This window comes from Vombatus ursinus, unplaced genomic scaffold (genome assembly GCF_900497805.2).
Source record: "Vombatus ursinus unplaced genomic scaffold, bare-nosed wombat genome assembly UNPS02014826.1, whole genome shotgun sequence".
Lineage (NCBI taxonomy): Eukaryota > Metazoa > Chordata > Mammalia > Diprotodontia > Vombatidae > Vombatus > Vombatus ursinus.
In genome coordinates this window covers 11,607,337-11,634,763 of record NW_020954604.1, presented here as the reverse complement: position 1 = coordinate 11,634,763, position 27,427 = coordinate 11,607,337, and the positions used below count along the sequence as shown (strand labels likewise).

The 27,427-nt window shown below is 35.6% G+C and overlaps 1 protein-coding gene across 2 annotated transcripts in view; it reads left to right on the top strand.

Moving 5' to 3' along the window:
• Positions 1-27,427, top strand: part of UBR2 (ubiquitin protein ligase E3 component n-recognin 2) — a 149,365-nt gene that overhangs the window by 107,193 nt on the left and 14,745 nt on the right. For both annotated transcript variants that reach the window (XM_027838320.1, XM_027838319.1), the window contains exons 25-40: positions 432-586; positions 1,825-1,927; positions 8,450-8,559; positions 8,864-8,944; positions 9,263-9,441; positions 11,279-11,478; positions 14,399-14,492; positions 16,097-16,258; positions 17,463-17,563; positions 19,265-19,343; positions 20,209-20,357; positions 20,626-20,681; positions 23,157-23,253; positions 23,584-23,651; positions 24,623-24,758; positions 26,157-26,247. In XM_027838320.1, coding sequence (XP_027694121.1) covers positions 432-586; positions 1,825-1,927; positions 8,450-8,559; positions 8,864-8,944; positions 9,263-9,441; positions 11,279-11,478; positions 14,399-14,492; positions 16,097-16,258; positions 17,463-17,563; positions 19,265-19,343; positions 20,209-20,357; positions 20,626-20,681; positions 23,157-23,253; positions 23,584-23,651; positions 24,623-24,758; positions 26,157-26,247 — 1,861 coding nt within the window. The remainder of the gene's footprint in view (positions 1-431; positions 587-1,824; positions 1,928-8,449; positions 8,560-8,863; positions 8,945-9,262; positions 9,442-11,278; positions 11,479-14,398; positions 14,493-16,096; positions 16,259-17,462; positions 17,564-19,264; positions 19,344-20,208; positions 20,358-20,625; positions 20,682-23,156; positions 23,254-23,583; positions 23,652-24,622; positions 24,759-26,156; positions 26,248-27,427) is intronic.

The window sequence follows — 27,427 nt, the reverse complement described above, 5'->3', positions numbered from 1 at the left end:
ATTTATGTCTCATTCTGCATCTTGAGTTCATCACCTCTTAGATGGAATTTCAAGGCAGCAACAGGAGAGCATTTGAGAAGTGGTAGAAGTGACTCAGTTCTCTACTGAACACAGTTTTCAGAGGGGTCAACAATGAGGCTGAAAAAGAAGAGGTTAGGACCAAAGGGTGGATTTTGAGCCAAAATGTTTATACTTAATTCTATGAATAATTTGTCCTTGAAAGTTTTTGATCTGGAGTGTTGGGGAGAATGTGCAGGTGATAAAAACTTTGCTTTCCCAAGATTAATCTGGCCTGCCAGGGTATAAGTTGGATAGCAAGAGAACCAGCTGAGAAGGTACTGTAATTATCCAGATAAGAATTAATTAGACTCTGAAATAGTATAGAGAAAGATTAGTTTGGAGAAGAAACTAATAATAAATTTGTTTTTCAGCACTTCCACCTCCTGTTTTGCCTCCATTCTGTCCCTTGTTTGCAAGTCTAGTTAATATTTTGCAATCAGATGTTATGTTATGTATCATGGGGACAATACTGCAGTGGGCTGTAGAACATAATGGATATGCCTGGTCAGAGTCCATGCTACAACGGGTAGGTTTGAAGATATTTTTAAATTTTGTTTTTATTTTTAACTTAAAATTAGCCACCAAATAATCAGAATTTACATATGCAAAGTAAAACAGAAAAAGAGGTTTTTCACGTGAAACCATGCATCTCTAGTACATAAAGGTTTTTAGTATATGATCAGTTCAATATGTAAGTTGTCCTGCTTGTCTGTATTTCCTTCTGGCCTTCTTTTCTCTTCTGTACGTTTTTAAAAGTATTTCCCTGACCGTCTTTTCTTTTGTTTGTTTATTTTGACAACCTGTTCACTTGCTCCCCTCTCCCAATCAATATATCTTAATGAAAGTTTTAATGTTACTGTGTTTGAATAGAGAAAACTCAGAACAGTGTGTTTTATAGTGTGAGTTGTAAATGCTACCTATTGTCTATCTGAAGAAAAATGTGTTCATGATACGTATTTTACTACCTTCACATAAATGTGAACTTTCTTTGGTTTAGGGTTGTAGCCACCATTTTTAGAGCCTATGTGGAAGGAAATATGCAAAGAAGGAGAAAAATCACATCTTTATTCCTAAGAAAGGCAAAGTATAAATAAACGTGTGAAATATGTATATAGAATTTAAGAGAGCTATGTTGGTTCAAGAATTTCATATGGCTCTTTTATAAGATGTAAGGGAAAATTTTAAACCTTTTAAAATATTTAGACTGGATATTTAGACTAAGATGTGTCTTTAGAAAATGCTTAAAAAGATTTTTAATAATCTTTCTGATGTTGGTTTAGACCTAGCAGAAAGGTGGGACTGGGCTCTGTGGGCATGGGGTTAGATGATGGTTGATTCCAGGCTCTAGTGATTATTACCAGGTAGCATGTGTACCAAATGCATAGTACTTGACTTTTGTCATTAAGTAGCATCGGTAGCCAGCCATTTCAGATGGGATTTTAGATGACAATTCTAGTTGAACAAATATTTGTTGATCACCTACTCTTTGGAAGGCACCATGAAATGAAACAGTCCTGCCATCAAGGGGCTTGTGTTTTTAAATTTAGCTAAAAATTGACCTTTGTATTTTCCTCTTATATGAAGCTGAATTAATTGTTTTTCTTTTCTTAAGAATTCCTTATTGGAAAAATTACTTTAAAATTTCATTTGAAACCCAATCTGTATGTCTTTAAAATTCAGCTTTTTTATAGCTTACAATTTGGTCTTTCTTGTAACAATTGAATTATCAGATATTTTCTTCTTAAAACTTCTGTTTTACTTTAGGTCTTGCATTTGATTGGAATGGCACTACAAGAGGAAAAACAGCATTTAGAAAATGTCAGTGAAGAGTCTGTAGTGACGTTTACTTTCACTCAAAAGATATCAAGTATGTCTCAACTTTATTTCTTAATTTTTTTTTTTTACCACAAATGTGAATTCATTGCTATGGGAATCTCCCAGTGAGGAACTTCCTTTACCTATGCAGATTAGCACCTTCTCTTCAACCAACAGTATTCTAGAATTGGCTAGTGCCTGGGAATGACTTGTGACTTGCCCAGGGTCACCTGGCCAGAATAGAAAGAAAGAGAGAGACAATGAGAAAGAGAGAGAGAAAGGGAGAGAGAGGTCACGGTCTGGAGTGGAAGCCTACTCTTCATGAATCCAAGGTCAGCTTCTTATCTCCTTTGCCTCCCTTTGTGAAAATGAAGGCTGTACATCTTTTTAAAAAATTGTGTAATCTCTAGTAATCGATCATAAAAGGCACTAAGTGAATTGAGGCTAAGTATTCATTTGCTTACTAAGCATCATTGTGCTACGTGCAATTACAAATCTAGATGTATTTTTATATAAAAATTGCTCAGTACATTTGTAGATTCATGAGTCTGTTAGACTTTTAAGTTCCTTGAGAGTGGGGACTGTTTTTTTTTTTCCTTTCTTTGTATTTGCAGTGCTTAGCATAATGCTGGACACATAGCAGGCAATGATAAATGCTTGATGATTGACGGGAAGACATGGACATAAGTTGATATGTTTTAAAATCAGCACTTTATCTTTCAAATCTAATCTATAATTCAAAAATGAAACTATGGAGGCTGAACTTGTCATGGAGTGGTGGTAATGGGAAGATAGGCACACTAAGCTAAGATGAAAATGCCAGTTTTGGTCCCAGAGAACAGTCAATGAAACATGCTTCCCTCCTCAATAGAGGATTGAGGAACTGAGGTGTGGAATATTAACACATACCATTAGGAATGGAGTTTTCAAGGTTAGTTTTGCTTTACAGTTTTTCTTTCACGGGAAGAAACTGTGAGTGGGGGATATATTAAGAAGTAGCTGGAATGCTAAAAACAAAATCAATCAACAAGAATTTGTTAAGTTCCTACTATGTGCCAGACACTGCTAGTTGTCAAGGATAAAAGATAAAAATGTAATAGTCCTGGCTCTGAAGGAGCTCATATCTATTTGAAGGGGACAACATGTATCCATGTGAGTATATACAAAATATGTAGAAAATAAATAGAAGGTCATTTGAGGGATGAAGTGAGGAAGGCTTGCATTTTAAGCAGGGGAGGACACCCTGTACAAAGACCTGGAAATGTCATGTGGGAGAAATAGCAAGGAAGCTATTTTGACTGGACTTTGGAGTGCATGAGGGCGAATAAATGTATCTTAAGTCTGGAAAGCATTTGAAGACAGATTTTGAAGGGTTTAAAAATTCCAAAACAGAGCAGTTTTTATTTGAACTTAAAGTTTATAGTACATCACTAGAATTCAGCAGGACAATTCAGATATATATGGTCAGAACTGTGGAGGATATTGAGGAATATCACTCTTGTATCTTTTTTGGAAAATGGATTGGGAGGTGTAGGTAGTGTAAAAACAAAAGATTTCAATAAAAATTTAATTTTAAGATTATGAGTAACTTTGGAGAGAACTGTCAGTCTTGTGATTAGGTTGAAAGCCAGATTACAAGGAGGGGCCAGTGAGAGGAGAATTAATGGAGTCATCAAATTTACCTCATCAGTTGATCACAGATCCATTTGATGCCCATTTCCATTGATTTACTCCTACAAGTTTTCAGATGCTGGTGCCCCTTTTATAACCACAGCTCACAAAACCACAGAATTTGAGTTTGAAGGCATTGTGGTGACTTTCTAGTCAAAATACATAAAAGGAATCCTCAGTATAAGACACCTGAAAAGTGATACAGTCTGTGCTTGAAGACCTCTAAGAAAGGGGAGCCCACCGCCTCCTAAGGCATCTCATTCCACTTTTGGACAGCTAGGAACAGTTAGTAAAATTTTCCTCACATCAAGACTAAATTGGTCCCTTTGCAATTTTCAATTATTGCTCTTGGTTCTGCCCTGTGGAGACAAAACAATTCTAATCCCTCCAACATGAGGATCTGGGAAGTCAAATAAGTGCCCTGAATGACAGCAGGTGTTCAGTCTTTCTGTGTAATGGCATCTATTTGTAAGGACCAAAAAGCCCTACTAATTGCTTTACCAACAAATACTTGATCTCATTGTCAGGTGGCAATATAATGACAGCCAAAGGTAATACCAGTTTAAAATATAAACTCATTTGTGATATTTTATGGAGAGAGATTGTAGGAGGTGGTAAAAACATAAGAAAATATCAATAATTACCTACCTATACACCTGCTTCCCCATCTCTAGAAAATATAACAATAATCTACAAATTTAACAAAAATATCCTGAAGGAGGGTATGTGAAGGAAATAGACATGCTTTCACAAATGATGTTCTATAGGAAACAACATCTTTAAGTCACATAATTGACTGAAAGCTACAGAAAACAGAAGATCCCATAGTACTTATTGTTTGTTGAATATAAAAAAGCAATTGATTTAGTAAACCATATTTTATAGAACTTGTTCAAATTTTTAAAAAATTAATTTGGAAAAAAAAAATTTCCAAATAAAATTTGAAAGGTCTAGTATATATCAAGAGAAATAAGGAAAAGAGCTAGGGACATAGGAAGAATATCATTTCTAGACCTCGAACTGTATTAGAAAGCAGCACTCATCAAAGACATCCGGTATTAGTTAAAAAGTAAGAATAGATCAATAAACAGACAAAAAGGAGAATCAGAAACAATGGAACTTAATAACTTAGTATTCAGATTAGTAAAGCAAAAGACATGTAAAAAAGTTATAAAATTCCCAAATTCTCTGCTGACCTTCCATCTCGCATCTCTGACTGACTTTCAGACATCTCTAACTAGATGTCCAGTAGACATCTTAAACTCAGTATGTCCAAAACAACAAACATTGTCTTTTCCTCTAAACCCTCCCTTTCCTGCCCCGCATCTTCCCTCTTACTGTAGAGGACAACACCATCCTCCCAGTCTTTCAGGCTCACAATCTAGGAGTCATCCTGGACTCCTCACTATCTCTCACCTCCCCATTCTGCTGCCAAGGCCTGTTGATTTCACCTTTGCCACATCTCTCTAGTATACTTCCTTCTCTCCTCTTAGATTGTCACCGCCCTCATCATCTCATGCTCATGCCTGGACTGTTATAATAGCCTGCCAGTGGGTCTGCCTGCCTCAAGTCTCTCCGAACTCTGGTCTGTCTTTCATTCAGCTGCTAAAGTGATTTTCTTGAAGTGCAGGTCTAATGTCAAACCTTTCCTCTACCACAGACCCCTACACCCATTCAATAAACTCCATTGGCTCCTTGTTACCTTGAGGATCAAATACCAAATGCTTTGTTTGGTATTCAAAACCTGTCATCACCTAGTCCCTGCTACCTTTCCTTTTCTTACACTTTACTCCCCAACACATACTCTTTGAACCAGTCTGCTGGTCTCCCATCCCTGGAATCCTCTCCCTTTTCCACTTTGCCTACTGACCTCCTTGGTTTCCTTTAAATCTCAACTAAAATCCCATCTTTTATTGGAAGTTTTTCGTTAAACCCTCTTAATTCTAGTGCCTTCCTTCTGTTTAATTATTTCCTTTTTATCCTTTATATAGCTTGCTTGTATTTATTTGTTCGCGTGTCTTCTCCATTCAACTGTAAACTGTTTAAGGGCAGAGGTTGTCTCTTGCCTCTTTTTGTATCCCCAGTGCTTAGTACAGTGCCTGGAATATAGTAAACACTTCATAAATGTTTGATTGTTGATCAAAAGATGTATCAACAGATGTAACAATTTTACTCTTAGATTATAAGTATCAAATGAGGCATACAACAGAAAGAAATGTGCTCAGCAAAATTGTCACCATCATGAAGTATGTCCAATATGGAGTCCAAATAGATCTTCTTGTTTGCAGATCACATTTTATTGATTGAAACTCCTGCACTCCTACTAGGGTACTTCATGATATATGTTGAAATTCCCTCAAATACTCTTAACTTCATATTTCTTCAGTCTCCTTAACTCCCCTTAATCCTCTATTTCTAGTTCAAGTACACACAGAGATGATTTTGTCCTTGATCTTGCCATCACCCACAATTATTCTACTTATATTTTCATGAACTCTAAAATTCCTTTAACAGATCATAATATTTCTTCATTCTACCTCTCTATCTTTAACCCTATTCATCCTAATCATGACCTTCAGTTGTACTATCCTTCAGTACTTTACCAGATCATGATCCCTGCACTGGTTGTACTTTCCTTCCTTCCCACCCAATATCAACCACTTGGTAAACCAATTTAACTCTGTATTATCTTCTGCTCTAAAATCCCTTGCCCTCTTTTCACATAGCCTTTCTCATGAAATTCCCAACCTTGGATTACTATTACCATCCACCTTCTCTTCTGTCACTCACATGTTTCTGAACAGAACTGGAAGAAGTCACAAAACAAGGCTGTACTCAGTACAAATTTATGTTATCTTATATCACCAGATCCCTCACTACAACAAGATAACCCTTCTCTTCCTTCCTAATCAACTTTCTATTCAGTTTTCCATAGTAACTTTTCCAAACAGCTTCTCTCCTCAAGCCCCCCACAGCACCCCTTTCTTCTGCCACCTTTTCAGATAATAACATTGCCTCATAATTAACCCAAAAAATGGAGACAATTTGCTACAAACTGTTTCTTTTCACCTTCTGCTTATCTCACATCCCTCCAGCATCATCTCTGGTGTCTTTTCCTTAACTCTAATCTATCTGCCAAGGCACGTACCTTTGATCTTACCTCTTCCATCAGATTGCCCTTTTTATCATCCCCATTCCTCATCTTCAATCTCTCCTTATCCACTTACTCCTTTCCTAATACCAACAACTATGCCTAAGTCTCCCCCATCCTTTAAAAGTCCTCGCTAGATCCTACTATTCCTGCAAGCTATCATCTTATATCTTTCTTCCTATTCTGGTCCAACCACATTGCCTACTTGCCATTCCTCACACTGGACACTCTATCTTCCATCTTTGTGCCATTTCATTGACTGGTCCCCATGCTTGGAATGCTCTCCTTCCTCACCTTCACCCTTAGCATCCCTGTCTTACTTTAAGATTTAACTCAAATGTTGTTTTCTGTAGGATGTCCTTCTCAGTGTATCCCATCTTTTCATCTACTCTATTTTTATCTGTATGTACCTAATTATGTACATATCTTCTAATGGGGAAGACTATGGTCTATGACCTTTGTTGTACCCTAGTGTTTAACAGTATATGGTGCATAATAAGCCTTTAGATATTTGTTAATTGATTGATTGATTAGGCACTGGAACTAGAGCTTCTTGAATGAATTCTAGAGTCATTCCAAAGATTTTAGCCTAATTTTTCACACAAGAAAAACCAAGTAGATGGAGAATGCCTATTGTCCATACTGTGGTTTGCAGTTGAATGTGCTGCCCATAGGACTAAGTACATTTTTTTTAGAAAAACAGTGTAGTTGGACATTGAACTTGTCCCAGAATTGACTAGGAAGAGAAAAGTAGACTTGATTACTTGACTTGGTTTTTTTTGTAGTTGTTGTTTGTTTTTGTTTTTTGTTTTTTTGTTAGGCAGTGGGGTTAAGTGACTTGCCCAGGGTCACACAGCTAGTAAGTGTTATGTGTCTGAGGCTGGATTTGAACTCAGGCCCTCCTGAATCCAGGCCCGATGCTCTATCCACTGTGCCACCTAGCTGCCCCTGATTACTTGATTTGGGAAATGCACAGTGTTTTTTATGACCTCAAATTGCTCCCTGAAAACAAGAATCCATCTTTTTTAACAAACACCAGTGTTCTTCTATTGGTCCTTTATAGCTGTGAGACATAGAATGTCTTTCCTGAAGATTTAAAATTGCAAGTCACACACAGGACCATGGAAAGATACATTGTTGGGGCAGCCTCGCTGGCGCAGTGGATAGAGCACTGGCCCTGGATTCAGGAGGACCTGAGTTCAAATCCAGCCTCAGACATATAACACTTACTAGCTGTGTGACCCTGGGCAAGTCACTTAGCCCCATTACCTAGCCAAAAAAAAAAAAAAGAGGAAAGATACATTGTTCATGTAATAGGTGATAGTATATTACCAATAAAGAATGACACAGGAGGATCTGTGTAAAAGATATTGTCAGAGAAATGTATGCTCAGAAAAGGAGGTAGGCTACTCATATGAGGAGGGATAGCCCATATGCTCCTTCAGTGTAGGAAGGAGTATAGGAAGTGTACACTTCCTCCTTGAAGTATAGGAAGGCCTACACTAGTACAGTGGGTAGACTTAATGTGGAAGAGTACAGAAAGACCTGTAGCCAAAAGTTGCATGAAATGAGAAGGTATGGATAAATTGTAATTTCTACCATTGAAGGAGAGTACCCACATCGTTGAAGTCACAGGTCCATTGTAATATTGTTCTTATTACTGTTAACAGCATTGGTAATGCCAGGAATAAAGAATGTAGTTATAAACAGCATTTATCAGCTTTCCTCTTCTCTTTTGCTTATTTTTCTTAGAACCTGGTGAAGCACCCAGCAATTCTCCTAGCATCGTAGCTATGCTAGAAACACTACAAAATGCCCCCTACTTGGAAGTTCACAAAGACATGATTAGATGGATATTGAAGGTAAAATTTCCTATGTTATTGTTACCACTTTTCATGGGTAGTGTGAATTATTGACTGCTTATGAATGAATGAATGAATGAAAAAGCGTTCAGCATTTAATGTGTGCCAAGCACTGTGCTGAGCACTAGGGTTACAAATACAAAATATTTTGACAAAAGAATTAGGGAAAAGAAATGTGGTGTATTGAAAATATACTGGACTTGGATATGAAAAACCATAGGTTTGAGTCCCAGCTCTAGCACAAATTCTTTGTGTTTCCTTGGGGAAATGATTTCATTGCTATTTTCTTTCTTTTTTTTAATAGACTTTTAATGCCATTAAGAAGATAAGAGAGTGTTCTTCCACCAGTCCTGTGACTGAGGCAGAAGGAACAATAATGGAAGAGGTAAACTATGGTTGTTGATAGTATAGGCATAAGTAATATATTGACATATTGACTCTTAATAAAGGAAATTTCTAATTTCGTCTCGTATTACTGATAACCAACTACCTTTTTAAATGTCTAGAAATTGACTGACATATATTATTTTAGAGTATTGACTTGTACTTGTTTCATTCTTTCCTTGGCTTTTACTATCTTATATTTTAGGCTTAATGGTAAAGATCTCTCTAACCTTTGCTCAAACAAAGAAGATATATAGGTAGTACAGAATTTAAATCTAATCGTTAAACTTCCACAATGCATAACTGAATTTCATTTCAGAGCTCAAAGGATAAAGACAAAGCTGAGAGGAAGAGAAAAGCTGAAATAGCTAGACTTCGGAGAGAAAAGATCATGGCTCAAATGTCTGAAATGCAAAGACACTTCATAGATGAAAACAAAGAACTCTTTCAGCAAACATTAGAACTAGATGCTTCTACATCCACTGTTCTTGATAACAGGTAAAGAAATATTCCTAGCTTTTTTAAGGGATGGATTGATGAGCAGCTCATCTAAAAGATATATTATAGAGTTGATCTACACTCGTGGCCATACACCCAGAGCTCGTGTGTATCAAAGGCAAGGCCTGAACTCTAGTTTCTTGTCTTCATGTCTGGCTCTCTCTCAACTATGCTATGCCCTCTCATTTCCAGACTAAGATAATTCAAATATTTCACCTTAATGTTTTAATTGGGCATTTAAAAAACAGATTTGATTAGTTTTTAAAAATAGATTTTTGTATAAATTCTTTCCTCCTGCCTTTTGCTCTCAATCCAAAATATTTAACATCTTGGTCTAATTATCCTTAGTTCAGATTTTATGAAATGTCCTGTTCATACTCCTATCTGGGAATTTAATGTAAATGAAGAGTATTTTAGAAGGAATTTCCTGAGATTTAAATTGTATTCCATTCCCTAACCTCAGTTTTTTAAATTTTATTTTAACCTCAGTTTTTATTACAGAAAAAAGATTCCTACTTTCATCCAAAGTCCCTGTAGGACTTTAATAAAGTTTTGCTGCTGGGGGATGGTATGGTGACAAAGTTTTAAGATGTATATGTTCTTAAGCCAACTTATAGATAATGTAAAGTATAGATGGAATAGATTGCTAAATAACTCAGAATGCCCCATAGTTAGAATAATATTATGTTTCCCATTTTTTTAGCCAAAGCAGAAATTTTCAGAATTTGAGGGTTTAAAGTATAGGTTCCCAAAGTGGTTGATACTGCCCCATGGGGGTGCTAGAACGATCCAGGGGGGCAATAGTAACCTCAGGTGCAACTGGGGGGCATTGAATAAAAATAAGGGGACAGTGGAAGCATAAGGAAAGAAGAGACGAAAATTTTGAAAAACTGTTTGCACATGTTTCATCTGTTATGTAACAGATTGTGATTACATTGTTTTCCAAATAAACACACAAAATGTAAGTTATAACCATCAGTAATCAAGTCCCCCAACTGGTCTTAACAAGCAAGTGTTGACCAGTGAGCATGTCACGCATTGTCAGGAAGTCCAACATGCATCAGCAGGAATGTGTGCATGTTATGACTTGTTTACAATATGATACTATATAGTTACATTATGATATTGCATCACCAAAATTTCAATGCAAAAAAAAAAACAACAAAATTTACAATAAATTATTAAATTTAATATGTGTCATTTTAAAAAAAATTTACATTTTTTAAATGATGCAAATTTTTTAAAAACCATTAAAGGGTTAAAGAAAGTAGATTTCTAGGGGGTGCTGAGTAATTTTTTTTTTTTAAAAGAGGGCAGTAGACCAAATAAGTTTGGGAACCTCTGGTTTAAAGGAACAATGGGCCTTTAATTTTCTGACAGCAGGAAGCAGTTTTACAGAAGGAACTTGGCAGTCTAGAAGGACTAAAGGACAGGAAAGAAATATGTAGGATGTAGACAGGAAATGGATTCAAGCAATTATTTAGGGTAAATAATAGCTGATAAAATTCTCATGAAGAAGCCCCAGGTTTCATATTAATTTTTCAATCTTGTAAAATTTAAGCATGCTTCGAATCTGAAGATATATATACATTGATTCATATTAATAGTGTTTTTGAATGTTTTTCTCTTGCTTAATTAAGTGAATCTTTGAAATTTTGATTCATTAGCAAGTAGTTTGTGAATAGGTATTTGGATGTGGTGTGTAAGTCCACTTACTTAAATGCCAAGTAACTAACTATAGTTCTATTGAGTAATATACTGTAATTAAACAGAATGTCTTAGGATCATTAATTACAATGTAATTAGCCATGTATTCACGACTTTCTTTTTATTTTAGTCCTATGATTTCAGATACCCCCCTCATAGCCTTGGGCCCAGAACAAACTCAAGTCACTGAACAGAGGCAAATTGTTACTTGTATTTTGTGTCAAGAGGAACAGGAAGTTAAAGTCGACAACAAGGCTATGGTACTAGCAGCATTTGTTCAACGGTCAACTGTATTGTCAAAAAACAGAAATAAAGTTATTCAGGATCCAGGTACGTCACTTCTGTCATAGCCATAATCCTATTCCATTTCAGTACTTGATATGGTTTACCATGTTGCTTATTAATCTTTTTCATTTTATAATATTTAGAAATTTCTAATTTTCCTATTATTTTTGTTTATATATTTTGTTTTTATATTGCCTATATTTCCCCAGTATTCTTCCTCCTGTCACCTCCCAGAAAGAACAAATAATTGCTATTTTTTTTTCTAAGAAGAAAAGGAGAGGGGAAAAATCAGCAAAATCAATCAATGAATTAGGGGGAATTTGATGTTATTTATATTTAATGTTCTACCCTTTACAAAGGAGCCTGGGGAAGGACATGGACATAGGCATTTCTTTCAATGTGCCATGCTTTTGAATTTGCTGACAAGTTTGATAAATAACAATTTACTTAAATATAAAGTGCTAATTTTAGTTGATAATTCAGGGATACTTTATTGATTTCATCAGTCCTATAAAATTTTTTTCAAGTCCTGCTTTGTAAATAGTTTGGAAAAATAATTGATATCTTAATACTTATTAATAAGCCAGTACTTATTAATTTTCACAGCTTGAAGCTATATATTTCATTGCTTCCAAAAATATGTGATTTCATTGGTATAAGTATTCCCTCCAAGCCTTATAGAAGAACTGCTATAAATATTTTGGTACATATGGATCTGTTTTTTCTTTCTTTGATCAGCACAGGGTATAGCCCTAGCATCAGTACTGCAGGTTCATAGGGTATACACAGTTTAATAGCCTTTTGGGCATATACTCCTTTCCCAAATGGTTAGACTATTTCATAGCTCCACCAACAGTTGCACTCCTTTTCTACTCACAAATTCCCTACTGTCTACGAGTATGCCTAGCTATCCTGTATCTTTAAAACAATTTTTTAAACTTCACTTGACTTTATCATCGTCTCAAGCTATCTCTCCTCCAAGTCCTGGAAAAAGCAATATATTCTTGTTGCCCCTCCACAGACACTACAGTTTAGCAATACCTGCCTACTGCCTGTTCTTCACGCTTGATACTTCATCTTCATTCTCTGTGTCTGTGCATTGGCTTTTCTCCATGTCTAAAATGCACTCCCTCCTAACCCCTGCCACTTAGAATTCCAGGCCCTGCAGGCCACTTTCCATCTACTCTGTGTGTATCTTCTGTGTCCTCACTTTTGTATATATTATCTCCTCTATTAGAATGTAAGCTTCTTGAGAGCAGAAACTTTTTGCATTTTCTCTGTATCTTCTGTATGTAGTACATGCCTGGCATTAATTGATTGATTTTCTCCAAAAGTTACCAGTGGCCTTTTGTCCATCCTCTTCTTATTTAGCATGTGGCTTAGGTGAACACCCTACTCTTCCTGAACATTTATGACTTGGTGAGCTTTTTTATGATACTGCCCCCCTTTGGTTTTCTTCCTACCCATCTGACTACTCCTTTGAAGGATCACCATTCATATTCTACCCCCTAACTAAGAGTATACCCCTAAGGCTCTGACCTATTCCCTGTTATCTTCTGCTTCTACACTCTCATTTGGTTTCTACACTCTCATAAGCTCTCCTGGGTTTAATAATCTCATGCAGTTATCTCCCAGATCCATATATCAAGCCCTAGCCCTTCTAGCATCAACTACTGCCTCTTGGACATTTTGAATGGATGTACTGTAGGCATCTCAAGCTCATTATGTCCAATACAAAAGTCATTGTCTTTCCCCTCCATCCCTCTTCCAGACATCCCCATTTCTATCAAAAGTAAACTGTCCTTCCAGTCAGCCAGGTTTATAACCTTGGAATCATCCTTGACTCTTCACTGTCTTTCATCCCACATATCTAATCAGTTTCCAGGTCCTATTTCTTCCTCCCCAACATCTGCCAGTTCTGTTCTCCTTGTTTTACTCAACAGCCATCACTCTATTCCAGGTCCTCATTACTTTTTGCCCTGGACTATCACAGTAGCCTGCCAATTGGTCTCTTTGCCTCAAGTCTCTCTCTGTTTCACCTCATTGACCACACAGCTATCAGATTGGTATTCCTAAAGCACAAATCTGACCATATCACTACGCTGCTCAGTAAACTCTAGGCAGGGGTGGGGAACTTGTGGCCTCGAGGCCACATGTGGCCCTCTAGGTCCTCAAGTGTGGCCCCTTAACTGAATCCAAACTTCACAGAACAAACCCCCATAATAAAAGGATTTGTTCTATAAAACTTGGACTCAGTCAAAAGGCTGCACTCAAGAACCTAGAAGGCCACAGGTTCCCCACCCCTGCATCTAGTGGCTCCCTGTTACCTCTAGGATCAAATACAAACTCCTCTGTTTGGCATGTAAATTCCTTCACAAGCTGGAGCCACCTACCTTTCTGGGCTTAGTATGTGTTATTTGCCTTCATGCACTCTCCAGTCCAGCCAGACTGGCCTTGCTGTTCCTTACATATGATATTCAGTCTTCTGTCTCTTTACCTTTGTACAGGCTATTCCCATTTCTTCAATGCATATTCTTGCCCTATGAGTCTTCCCCTTCTTGCCCTGTAAGTCTGTCCCTTACAGTCCCTACTTTCCTTCAAAGCTCAGCTCAGGCACCACCTCTGCATGAGGCCTTGCCTGATTCTCCTTCCCCTCCAAATGTCAGTGCCTCTTGCTCAAAATTACCCTGCATTGTAGTATATGTATTTTGTATTTGTTTGTTTATATGCATGTTGTTTCTCTCCCCCTGCCCCCCACCTTAGAATGTAAGCCAAGCTCTTTGAGACAAGAGATTATTACTTTTTTGTCTATCACTAGCAAAGGAGGTGTTTAATAAATGCTTGTTGATTGATTTAGCCTTTGAGAACCTAGGGTCATCTTTAAACCATGATGGAAAATTGAAGTAGAACTTTGGGAGCACATTTTTTCCTATGAGGAATAAATGCTTTTTTTATTTTTGTATAGAAAAGTATGATCCATTATTCATGCATCCTGACTTATCCTGTGGAACACACACTGGTAGCTGCGGACACATAATGCATGCCCATTGTTGGCAAAGGTAATTGCTAATCAATAAATTAGTAAATGTTAAGATTATTTCAGTTCTCAAAATCGAACTTTTGGGGCAGCTAGGTGGCGCAGTGGATAGAGTACCGGCCCTGAAGTCAGGAGGACCTGAGTTCAAATGCGGCCTCAGACCAAACACTTGACACTTACTAGCTGTGTGATCTTGGGCAAGTCACTTAACCCCAATTGCCTTAAAAAAAAATTGAACTTTTAAGCAGTTAAAGGAAGTACAGCACCAGAAAAAAGAACTTCAAAATTGTAAGACAAATACCTTATCACTATTAAATTATAAAGTTGATATACCCAATTTACCTAAATGTGATGATTCATGAGATTGTGTAGATACATACATATAAATAATGTAGCATTGCAAGGAAATGTAACCCTTTTTTCCCTTCTAAGGAAGATACTGCATAGTGACAAATATTAATTACTGTAATTGGGAAAGGAAGATCTTAATAGCAAATTCAGCTCCAAGAAGGGTGAGAGTTGGCCTCATGCTTAGGGAATGGTATCTTTTCTGCCTTTAGATCCAAACTAAATAGCGTTGGTTCCTAGGGAAGTAGTACTAGCTACTTATTTCACTGCTGCTAAAGAGGCCCCTCAGATTGTACTCTATCCTAGTGCTGTCACCACCTCGGCTATGCCATTTTGTATAGAGTAGGGCCTAAGCCAGCCATAGGGTTCTTTGAGTTTCCCCAAGCCAACTGGAGTTCTTGGGAAATAAGGCAAGAATATCATAGCCATGGATCATCTTTACTACTTGTGCCACTAACTATTTATACCCTTCCCTCCAAGTACATATAATATGGGATCATTTGACCATTGTGAACATAAAAATATTTTATTACAAATAGCTTTTATATAAAAGTGGGGAAATGATTAAATCTAGGGTAGATAACAGTGCCCATTACTAATAGAAATCTTTTGGGGATGATATGAAGAAAATTTCATGCAGATGAATTAAAGTTCACCTCTACTAAAACATAGAACTCACTGTTCATACTCCAAACACTGATATACCCATGCTGATTATAAAACTTGTGAAATTATTGCATAAGAAACCAAGATACCTCTTTGCAAAAAAATACATTATTTGTTTACTTTGATAAATATATTAAAAATTTCACAGGATTCTACCAAATATAGAGTTTCTTGGTAATATAATACAATTTCCTGCTGTCAAAGCTTCATCTTTGTTCTGAATTGTTGCTTATGGCTCATAGAAGAGAAAAGCTAGGATCAACCTTATCTAGCATATCACCTTTCTTTTACACATGAGAATAAGGTCCAATGACTTGCCCAAGGTTACATGGCTAGTTGATGCCAAAGCTGGATCTTTTGTGAAAACTATATACTTAAAGAATGATATTAAAAAGTATGACTTTAGGGGCAGCTAGGTGGCGCAGTGGATAGAGCACCAACCCTGACATCAGGAGGACCTGAGTTCAAATGCGGCCCCAAACCAAACACTTGACATTTAGTAGCTATGTGATCCTGGGCAAGTCATTTAACTCCAATTGCCTTAAAAAAAAAGTATGACTTTCGTTGAAAGACCTAACAGTTTTGTTAATACTTAAAACTCCTACTTTAAAGGTATTTTGATGCTGTACAAGCAAAGGAACAAAGAAGACAACAGAGATTACGTGTGCACACAAGCTATGATGTAGAAAATGGAGAATTCCTTTGTCCCCTTTGTGAATGTTTAAGCAACACTGTTATTCCTCTGCTTCAGCCGCCAAGAAGTATATTTAACAGGTACTCTAGTTTATAATACCTCTTTTTGCTCTTTAGCTTTCATACTCTGTCAGACTCAACTTTCTTCCTTCCTCTGCTTCCTAACAACTCCTTAGAGTTTAGGGACCTATTAGTTTGGATATGTGTTTTTGTTCCTCTTTCTTCCCATTACCAGTTTGTTGGTTAGGTCAGCTTCTTATAAGAAGCTGTTCAGCCCCCTATTATGCAAGGTTTATGATATGCTATGACAAGACTATAAATGGACCAGAAAATCTAGAATGTAGTACTATACTCAGAACATCATACATATTCAGGTAATAATATAGCATTTTAAACAGTTCTTTTCTTAAGAATAATCTATACTTCATGTGTTGCTGTTTGGGTTCTTTAAAAGAATTTAAAATCAAATCCACTGTTCATATAAGTATAATATTGAGATTATTAAGAAGTTGAATAAGAAAAGGAATGAGGCTTTTTAGCCTTAAGTTTAATTTCAAGATGTGACTTTTTAAATATTGAAAGGTAGTATGATGTTAAGATGAGTCTGGTTTTTGGATGAAGGATATCAAAAACAAAGATTAGAAGTTTCAGAAAACTGTGTTAGAAACTCGTTATTCTGTAGTAGAACCCATAACACTCAAACTATGTTATCTAAGTTAGACTCGTGTGGTTGAATATTTGATTCTTTTTCTCTCGTTACAGACTTTATTTTGAAGGAAAGGAATGATAAATGTCTATCATTGATAATTGTATGGTGAAAAGTGAATTTTTGTGAGAGGACAGTGATAAATTGTTTCTTGTAGTACCAGGACTTAATTTACTATACCTTATTGTTAACAAACTGCTCTCTAGGAAATGTATTTTACTTTAATCTATAAAAATTATTTTGAGTTATAATTCAAATATGGGGATCTTGGGGGTTTTTTTGTGTGTATGTAAAATAAATATAGCTTAGAGTAGTTGATGCTTTGAAGTTTAAAATTTCACTTTTGAAAAACATAAAGACAAACATATGCTGAGTTATTTTTATTAATACTAGACTGATAAATAACAGTTTTGTTTTGAAAGCATTTGTATGTGATTTTTTTATTTATTAATTCAAATGTGATTTTTCTCCTTGTAATTAGTTGAAAGAATTGAAGTGTGTATGTGATTATTTGAAGGACTACTATGTTTGATATCTTACTGTTGCCTGTTTTTTAATACTGCTTATTGTTTCTGACAGGCTAGATTTTTCTGACCAACCAAGTCTTGTTCAGTGGATTAGAACAATATCTCAGCAGATAAAAGCATTGCAGTTTCTTCGGAAAGAAGAAAGTACATTTGGTAAGTTCTGATATAGTTTTCTCCTCAAGGGTATTTCTTCAGGGGCTGTCTGAGTTATTGTTTTAATTATAAAATCTTCCATGTCACTATCTGACTTAGAACTGTCAGCTTTGCTCTCTAGTTCCTTATCCATTCGAAACGTGTGAAGCTTACAGCAAAATTGTTAAGCCTCTTTTTTTCAGAGCAGCTGGGAATAAATGATATAAAATTCAATTTTTTGTGTTCTCGCAATAATACATATTATAGAGGAGCCTTCATGATGTTGTGTATAAAACACTAGACTTGGAGTTAGGAAGGCCTGGATTCACATCCTACTAGACACTTACTATCTGTGTCATAATGGAAAGTCCCTGTTTCTTAATCTCATGTGTATAATAGAAATGATAATACTTATTGTACCTACTCACAGGATTATTTTGAAATGACATAATGTTATAAAGCACTGTGCAAATTTTTAAAGTGCTATATAAAGTCAGTTATTATTAACAGACTAGCTGGTTACATTATTACTGACACTGTTTCATCATCAAGAAATATGGGCAATATGTATCAGTGTTTAAGGAAGCAAAACAGCTTAGCCAGGCCTCTCTTAACTGTCCCTCCTTGCCTTCTAATGTCTTTCCATACCTGCCATCAGATAGTCAAGGTTATCTCGAAAAAGATGATTATGATCGAGACAATGATGACAATGATGACAAACACCCTGAGACAACCATTCCGTTTTTTAACAGATCTAATTGTTAGGTGACTTTCTTTATGTCCTCTTTGTACCTTAGGATCTTAGAATCTTTAGAAGAGGTTATCTAATCCAGTGCCCTCTTTTACATCTCAGAAACCTGGGAAGAGAGGTGGAGTAACTTTCCCCAGGTGGAAGTTCTTCTGGGAATTGAAGACAGTGACTTTCCCTTCCAGTTGTTCTCTTCTCCAGGGTATACATCACTACTTACTTTTAGCCTGTCCTTGGGTGCTTCTAATTCAGGTCCTCATCATCGTCCTGATTGTCTTCCTATAGACATGTACCACCTAATCACTTTCCTTCCTGAAATGTGACAATTGGAACTGGATTCAGTGCTCAAGATGTTGTCTAGCCAGGAGAATAATGGGATTATTGTCTGTTGTATCATGTTCTGGACACACACACACACACACACACACACATTAATGCAGCCTAAGAAGAATATATAAATATATTAGTTTAACTGACACATCATATTATCAACTCACTGATCTTGTACTTCTCTGAAGTGTCTTTTATATCTTCTCTATCTAGTAGTTGTGTAGTTGATTTTTTGTAACATTTTAATTTATTCCTTAAATGTATCCATCCCTTAAATTAAACTTCATTTTATTCCATGTAAGCCATTATTCCAGCCTGTTGGGATCCTTTTGGGATCCCAGTTATGCCATCCAATATCATGTTGTCTATCCCTCACAGCTTCTAGAGTCTTTGGGGCCAGTCACTCAGCAAGTTGTGACTATATTAGCTGACATTTCATATTTATTGCAAAAAGGGGTCAAGAAGCAAGGGAAGCCCCATGTTTGATGCCACAATTATAGGAGATCAAGTTATATAGACTATCTGGAACTGTATCTGTAGCTTCTTTGAACTATCATTCCTTTTAACAACCAGAAAAAAAATATTTTTAGTGGTCTGAGTAGTGTGTGTTTGTACACATATATAATATATGGCTTTTCTTGTAGGTACTCTATCTTCTGAAAATTCAGAAAGTATGATTGAACTACAGCTCCCTGAAGGATTTAGGCCTGATTTTCGACCGAAGTAAGTTCTATCATCTTAAGTAAGCATTATAAATATACAGTTCATTTTTTTCTGTACCTTACTATTTTTATTGATATCTTTTACTTTTATATGACTTTCATTTTCAAATATGTCCTTTCCTTCTCCCATATTTATCGAGCCATCTCTTGTAACAAAGAATAAAAAGAAAAGAAAAAGAAAAAAGTTCCACAAAACCAGTGAATCTATCAGCCAAATCTGAGAGTATAGGCTGTGTTTCAAACCATAGGCATCCCACCTTTTCATTGAAGGAAAGTAGATGTATTTTCTCATCTCTTCTTCAGAGCCAGTCTTGGTTATTATCATTATTAGATAGTATTCAGTTGCTTCTTTGTTTATTACATTTATGTTATTGTCATTGTATATATTGTTTTCCAAGTACTGCTTATTTCATTTCGGGTCATTTCATATGAGTCTTTCCATGTTTCTCTATATTCTTATATTGGTGGTTTGTTACTACACAATAATATTCCATTCCCTTTGGGTACTATAGTTAGTTTAGACATTACCTAGTAGATGGACATCTACTTTTTTATACTGTCTACTTTTATTGAAGCCTACTCGGTAAATCATAAAGTTCTTTAATATACTCCTATGTTTTCAAAGTTAAACATTGTATGTGATTGTGGTTCATGTGGTTTTTTTTCCTCTCACAACAAAGATGTTTATAGCTGATTGACATTTGCACATGTGAAGTACATTGTGAAAAACTTAGCATCTTAAAAAACATAAAAACTTACATATTGAACACATAGCAAATAGAGGGAATAGTATCCAAGAAAACTTGCTTTCAAATTAATGTGAGTGTACAATGTTTTGGAACTAACTCCATACTTGTTCATCTCAGGAATCCATATTCTGAAAGTATTAAAGAAATGCTGACAACATTTGGAACAGCCACTTACAAAGTAGGACTAAAGGTTCATCCCAATGAAGAGGATCCCCGTGTCCCCATAATGTGTTGGGGTAGCTGTGCATATACTATTCAAACCATAGGTAAGTAGTTGACCTATATAAGGCCCACTGTAAGTCAGAATTTATAGTAAAGTAAATGAAAGATATAGAATTACCTCAGCAGTAATATCCAGATTGACAGATTGTACATTATGAATGAACATTAAAAAAATCTCACCTTGAGGACTATGACTTCTTATGGTTCAGAAGTAACACCATTTCAGTTTTAGCTCTTCAATATTAAGATATTATAGTGAAGTGACTTAAAAATTCTAGCACCTAAATTTGACCATTATATTGCTTTCTGTAGAAAGAATATTAAATGATGAAGAGAAACCATTATTTGGTCATTTGCCTTGCCGACAGGTAAGATCTCACCTTGCCCTTGATTCTATGAAAGTTGTGGATGAGGTAAGTTTCAGCTACTGTTTAGTGGTTTTTTTTAAACAATGAAATAGTCACTTATATCTGGATTTACCCCCTTCATGTTAAAATCTGTTCTCTTATGGTACTTAAAATTATTTGATTTACTTTTCATGAAGACTTAATAGGTTTCATCAGTCAGCATTTGTTGAGTTTCTACTATGAACACAGAAAAAAAGAAAAGAAAAGAAAAAAAAAAGAAACAAAACAAAGAACAAAAAACTCTAGATCAGAAGTGTCAAACACATTGCTGGGGCCCATGTGGCCCAAACCAAATTAAAATGCAATTGGGAAATATTTAACAAAATAAGTAAAAACTGTAGTAAATCAAAAATAATATTACATTTTAAAATTAAGTCAGTATGCAGCCTGCAGGGATCCTTCTGTACAAATCAGTGGCCCTTTTTCTCCTTGAGTTTGACACCTGCTGTAGAGGGTCTTCAAGGGTAATAAAACCTGAGGACAGGAGTGGCAAGGGTGCCCATAAGGAGAAGTGAAGCCTTCTTGGATGAAACATTTCTTTTCCTGTGTGACAGTTCTGGATGCTACTGAGTTCTTATTTTGACCATAAATAAGTAAATGAGTTTCCCTGAGCTCTTGTTCCTTTGTTAATAAATCACTGAAATTGAAAATAGACATCACTTATTGGCAGCATAGTGGCCAAGTGGGTGGTAGTCCCTGTTCTCACTGTTATCTTTTGGGGACTTGAAGGAATGATTGGGGCATCAAAAATATCATTTCTATCTTGTTGTATTCCTGTATCTCTTATACTCCTTTATAATTAGTTGGTGGAGTAGCAACCTACATCTAAATAAGTTGTCTTGAGTACAATAAGGGCTTTTACTTCTGGAAATGAGAAGTGGAAACAATGAGCAATCAGAGATGTATTAGATGGAAAGAAGATCTGGTTTATTCAATCAGCTTTAGGTGAAGCATTTGGCAGATGTTTTTCAATCTTTTAAACTTTAAGAGGTTCTTCCTAAGTGTAGTCAGTTGTTACATAGTTGTTGTTCAGTCTTTTTAGTCATGTGCAACTCTTCATGATCCCGTTTGGGGTTTTCTTGGCAAAGACACGGGAGTAGTTTGCCATTTCCTTCTCCAGCTCATTTTACAGATGAGGAAACTGAGGCAAACAGAGTTAAGTGACTTGCCCAGGATCACACAGCTAATAAGTGTCTGAGGCCAGATTTGAACTGAGGAAGATGAGTCTTCCTGACTCTAAGCCCAGTACTCTATCCACTGTGCCACCTAGCTGCCCTGAAACACAGTACTTTTCTAATAACTCTTAGAAGTCTGTATTTTCTCTGAGTTAAGTTTACCTCCCCTTACATTATTACTATCCATTAGAGTATGTGTGTGTGTGTATGTATACATATATGCATATGTGTTTATGTGTGTGTATGTACATATGTGTATAAACATGCCCCATCCCTCTTCTTATCCTGTCAGACACAATTCTGTTCATCCACGTCACACTCAAGACATTATCTATCTGTTAAATCATTTGTATGATATTTGTGGCATGAATGTAACTTTACATGAGATATTACCTTCTTTGGGCAAATCAAAAGGCCAGGAAGTAATATGAATTTACTGTAATGGTTTCCCAGATAGAGTAGAATTCTCTGTTCTGCATTTTAAATAGTTATCTCTGAAGAAATAGAAGTAATTCATCTGTGGCAGTTTTTCTTTTTTTTTTTTAAGATTTTTCTTTTTTTTAATTTTATTAATTTATTTTTAGTTTTCAACATTCACTTCCATAAGCTTTTGAGTTTTAAATTTTCTTCCACTTCTTTCCCCAAGACAGCATGCAATCGGACATAGGCTCTACATATACATTCCTATTAAACGTATTTTCACATTAATCATGTTGTAAAGAAAGCTTAGAACCAATAGGAGGAACCACAAGAAAGAAGAAACAAAACAAAACAGAAGAAAAAAGAAGAGCAAATAGTATGCTTCAATCTGCATTCAAATTCCATAGTTCTCTCTCTGGATGTAAATAGCATTTTCTGTCATGAGATTTTTAGAGATGTCTTACATCCTTGCATTGCTGAGAAGAGCTAGGTCTATCAAAGTTAGTCATCGTACAACATGGCTGTTACTGTGTACACCATTCTCCTGGTTCTGCTCCCTTCATTCAGCATCAGTCCATACAAGCCTTTCCAGGTCTTTCTGAAGTCTGCTTGCTCATCATTTCTTATAGCACAACAGTATTCCATTACATTCAGATGCCACAACTTGTTCGGTCATTCCCCAGTTAATGGGCATCTCCTCAATTTCTACTTTGTTGCCACCACACAAAGAACTGCTGTAAATATTTTTGTACATGTGGGTCCTTTTCCCATTTTTATGATCTCTTTGGGATGCAGTGTGGCACTTTTTCTTAATAGTTATATTTCTGTTTTCACATTTCAGGACGACTGTCTCAAGTCATTAACAAGATTTGCAGCTGCACATTGGACAGCAGCATCATTTTTGGTGGTGCAGGAACATTTTTGTATACTTTTTGCATGTAAGTTTTAATATATTGAAATGCTTTTGTTAAATGATTAATATGAAAATAATATAATAAACATATATTTTACTTACTAAAATAATTTTTCATATTTAGCACACTTTTTCAAGTAGAGGAAACCCTGAAATATTATTAGAGCATATATCCCATTCAGAATGAACTAAATTCTGTTTACAAGTTAATTATAGATTTATTTGTATCTTATGGAAAACTATATTTAGATAGATTTTATGAAACTTTCAAATGAAAACCTGGTGTTGCTATATGTAATCTATATGAATTAATTTATATAATGTTTTCTAACTTATTTTTGTTTTTACTACTCAGCACTAGTGCCTAATGAGAAGTATGGAAATCTTCCATGCATATTAGATATTGACATGTTTCATTTATTGGTGAGTGTGTTCATGATATTCCTTTCTATAAAGCTGGATTACCTACATAATTAGTTTGGTCAGGAGCAGATATGGTGGTGGGTAGGGACGGATTATCACTTGTAATTGTTACTGTTTTAGATTTTATTTTGGAGTTGGATTGTTAAAATGAAGTTATCTTTTGGAAATGCTGAAAAAAAGAGAAAGTATTGAGAAAGAGAATTGTTTTAGTTGAAAGAATTCTAGCTGTTGGCATCAGGAGACTTGAGTTCTAGTTCTGAGTCAACCTCTAGGACTAACATACATCTTGTGACTAGAGCAAGTGACTTAACTTTTCTGTGCTTCAGTCACCTATCTAGTGCATAAGTTTACATCTACTCTACCTAATTCACAGTGTAGTTGTGAGAATATATGAGATAATATAGGGGGCAGCTAGGTGGCACAGTGATAGAGCACCAGCCCTGAAGTCAGGAGGACCTGAGTTCAGATCCGGGCTCAGACCAAACACTTTACACTTACTAGCTGTGTGACCTTGGGCAAGTCACTTAACCCCAATTGCCTTAAAAAAAAGAGAGAGAGAGAGAAGATAACATGTACAGTTTTTATTGTGTCAGGAAAGCTGTAGGACAAATTAAATGATTTAGGACAGAATGTTCACCTCAAATCCTTTGGTTTTTAGGTGATTATTGTTGGCCAAGGATGAGTGAGAATTCTCTCTAATAAGGAAGATCACTTGATCAGATGATGATTATTAGATTATAGAATAAAGAAATGTAGAAAATACTCTGGTTAAAGAAAGTGAAGGAAAATTTAAACTAAAAATCAAGAGGTACATGGTAGAGTTCCTATTTCATAGACGGTCCTTTTTTTGTCCTTTTGTCTATGAAAATGTTCATGGCTGTTGAGATTGTCATACTCATAATTTAAAAAAATAAAGGAAGAAAATAAGGTGAACACATTTTGATACTTAAGATATTATATCTCTTTCCCAGGTGAACTTGGTACTCTCGTTCCCAGCTTTGCAATGTCAGGACTTTTCAGGATTTAGCCTCACCACTGGAGATCTTCACATTTTCCATCTTGTCACCATGGCACACATTGTGCAAATCTTACTTACCTCATGTACAGGTAATGATTTCTGCTTATATCCTTTTGATAATCTCTTTCAGAAAATGCTGAGTTATCTCATATTTTTTTTAAATCACTTAAAAGAAGAATAATATGTAAATTATAATTGGATAACTCTTTTCATTACAACCTCAAATAAAGTGTTTTGAAATTGGAGCAATTCATTTTTCCAGTTCATAAAGTAAAATTCTATGGAGAGAGATTTTATTTTTATTTATTGCCTAAAAAAGAAATTCTTACTTGTTATGATACCATAAATTAATATAAATGTAAATAAGTTACTAAGCAAATCTAGCTGGTTGCATTGATTTTTGGGTTTTAGTTTTTAAATAAACATTTAAAAACAAAAAAAATTTTTCTTGAAGCACATTTAGTTGTCATTATCTTAAATACTTGTTGATAGTACAGAAAGGGATGGTATATGTAAGCCCCAAGAGTTTACAGTGTAATGGCTGTACTGCTAATACATTGGTGATTCATGTGAGATCTATTTTTTACCACAAATTTTAAAATAATATATTGAGCCAATTTTACCCGATGAAAGACGATATGAAGAATTTAGACCTGATGTACCCAAACATCTTTAGCAGAAGATTATTTGACAGAAGCCCAAAGAGGTCCTTTACTAATCATGTTAATATTTTGGTTTTTTGTTAAGTTAATTTATTCCACTCTGATTAGCACTTATCTTATACATTGTTATTTCTGAATATATTCCATTAGTAATTTTTTAGTTCATTTATTTATATTCTTCAAGACACTTTTCTCCCTTACACTGGAAATTCTTTGTGAGAGAGCATATGATTAAATATAGGCAGTGGGGGGGATGCAGGCTCAGGTGGAACAAAGTGGACACAATATAAGAATGGACTGCAGGACAGGTTCAGAGATGAGATAAAAGTTAAAAATGAATTGCGGTTCTCCAGTGGAGTCAAGGCAAATATTCAGCGTTTGTTTTTAAGGAGAGTTAAGGACCCCAATGGTTCTTTCTCGACCCCTGTCTCCTAATAGCTTTGCTCCTCTCATCATAACTCCTTTCTTCTCTAATAGGTGCAGTTTTTCAAAGCTGATCTCAGAGAACAGTTGAATTGTGATCAGTATTTCATTTCTTAACCATTTTCTTTATGAATACATTATTCTGCCCTAGTAGAAACCTTTTTTGGTCCCTAGGTGGCCTGGCTTATTGAGCTGAGGATGACCCTTTTTGTGTGTTTTCAGATTCTGCTCATCCTAAGTAACTAGGGGGAAGAAGGCATATGGAAGTAAAGCATACCATCTCACGTGTTTTACTTGAGGTCATAAAGTGTTGAAAATTATTTGGAAATTAATTGATGGTGTTTCATTTTCAGTATACCTTGCTAGCAAATATAGCATACTAATATTTTCTTATCTTTTTAGAAGAGAATGGCATGGACCAAGAAAATCCTACTGGTGAAGAAGAGTCAGCAGTGCTTGCTTTGTACAAAACACTTTGTCACTGTGCAGGAAGGTAACATCTGTACTACACAGGAAGCATGTTGCTCTTCTACATGAGCTTTACCATGCAAATAAGGTTGTTGACATGCAGTAAATGCTTGTAATGTAGCATATTTTCATTTTTACATTTGAATTCCTTGTGATGCAGTTAGGTGGCACTTTTGACCCTTCCCGTTATAGGTAGGTGAACCATCCACCTTGCATTGTCAGTGAGACCAAGGAGTGGAAGTTGAGCCTTTTTGCCTATCGTTGCATGACAGTGAGTGGCAAAGTGAGTAGAACTCAGAATCAGAAGCACTTCCTGCTTACCTCAGATATCATCCAGTTACTTTCTTAACCACCCATCTTGAGTCCCTGATTGAGCAGCTTCTTAGGCTGCTTGCTACAGAAGATAGAAAGAGGTACCAAGAAATTCACAAAACAAAATTATTTTTAATTCAATTAGACTTTTTCAAGTGATTGTTTTTCCCACTTAAATAGTTGCTCAGTAGTCCCAAAACTTTGTTACCAACAATTAAGATCAGAAGGGATTCTTTTCATTATAAAGGGTTCACTATGACTTTTAAAAAGTGACTTTCACTTTTGCATTTTAAATATTTACTTTACAATAGTACACAGTTACACAATTTGTAGACACCTACAAATATCTACATAACTGTTGGTACTCTAATGTGAGATCTTTGACCAGGGACTGAATGGACTTATAACTAAATCAGGGGTTCTTAACCTGAGATATGTGAACTTGTTTTTGTTTTGTTTTGTTTTGTTTTTAATACATTATAACTATATTTCAACATAATTGGTTTCTTTGTAATCCGGTGGATTTCTTCTCTACGTTTAAAAACCTTATTGTGAGAATGATTCCATAGACTTCACCAGACTGCCAAAGGGGTTCATGTGACAGAAAAGGTTAAGAATCCTCTAAACTACATGACCTCAGTCACATCAGTATTTATATTACTGCTGTAAATGAAGGTAGAAGATAAAGGGAAGTTACAGTTAAATGGAAGGACTGCTCACAGGTTCTTCTTAAAGAGGAAAATAATGAGAGTTAGTGGAATTTATTTTGTCGTGCATCCAAAGGCAACAAGAGAAGTCATTTTATGGGATTTGGTCAGCTCATGGCAGTGTCCATTATGAGTATTCATAAACAGACCACCTTGAAGACAACTACCATTTACCTATCAACATCT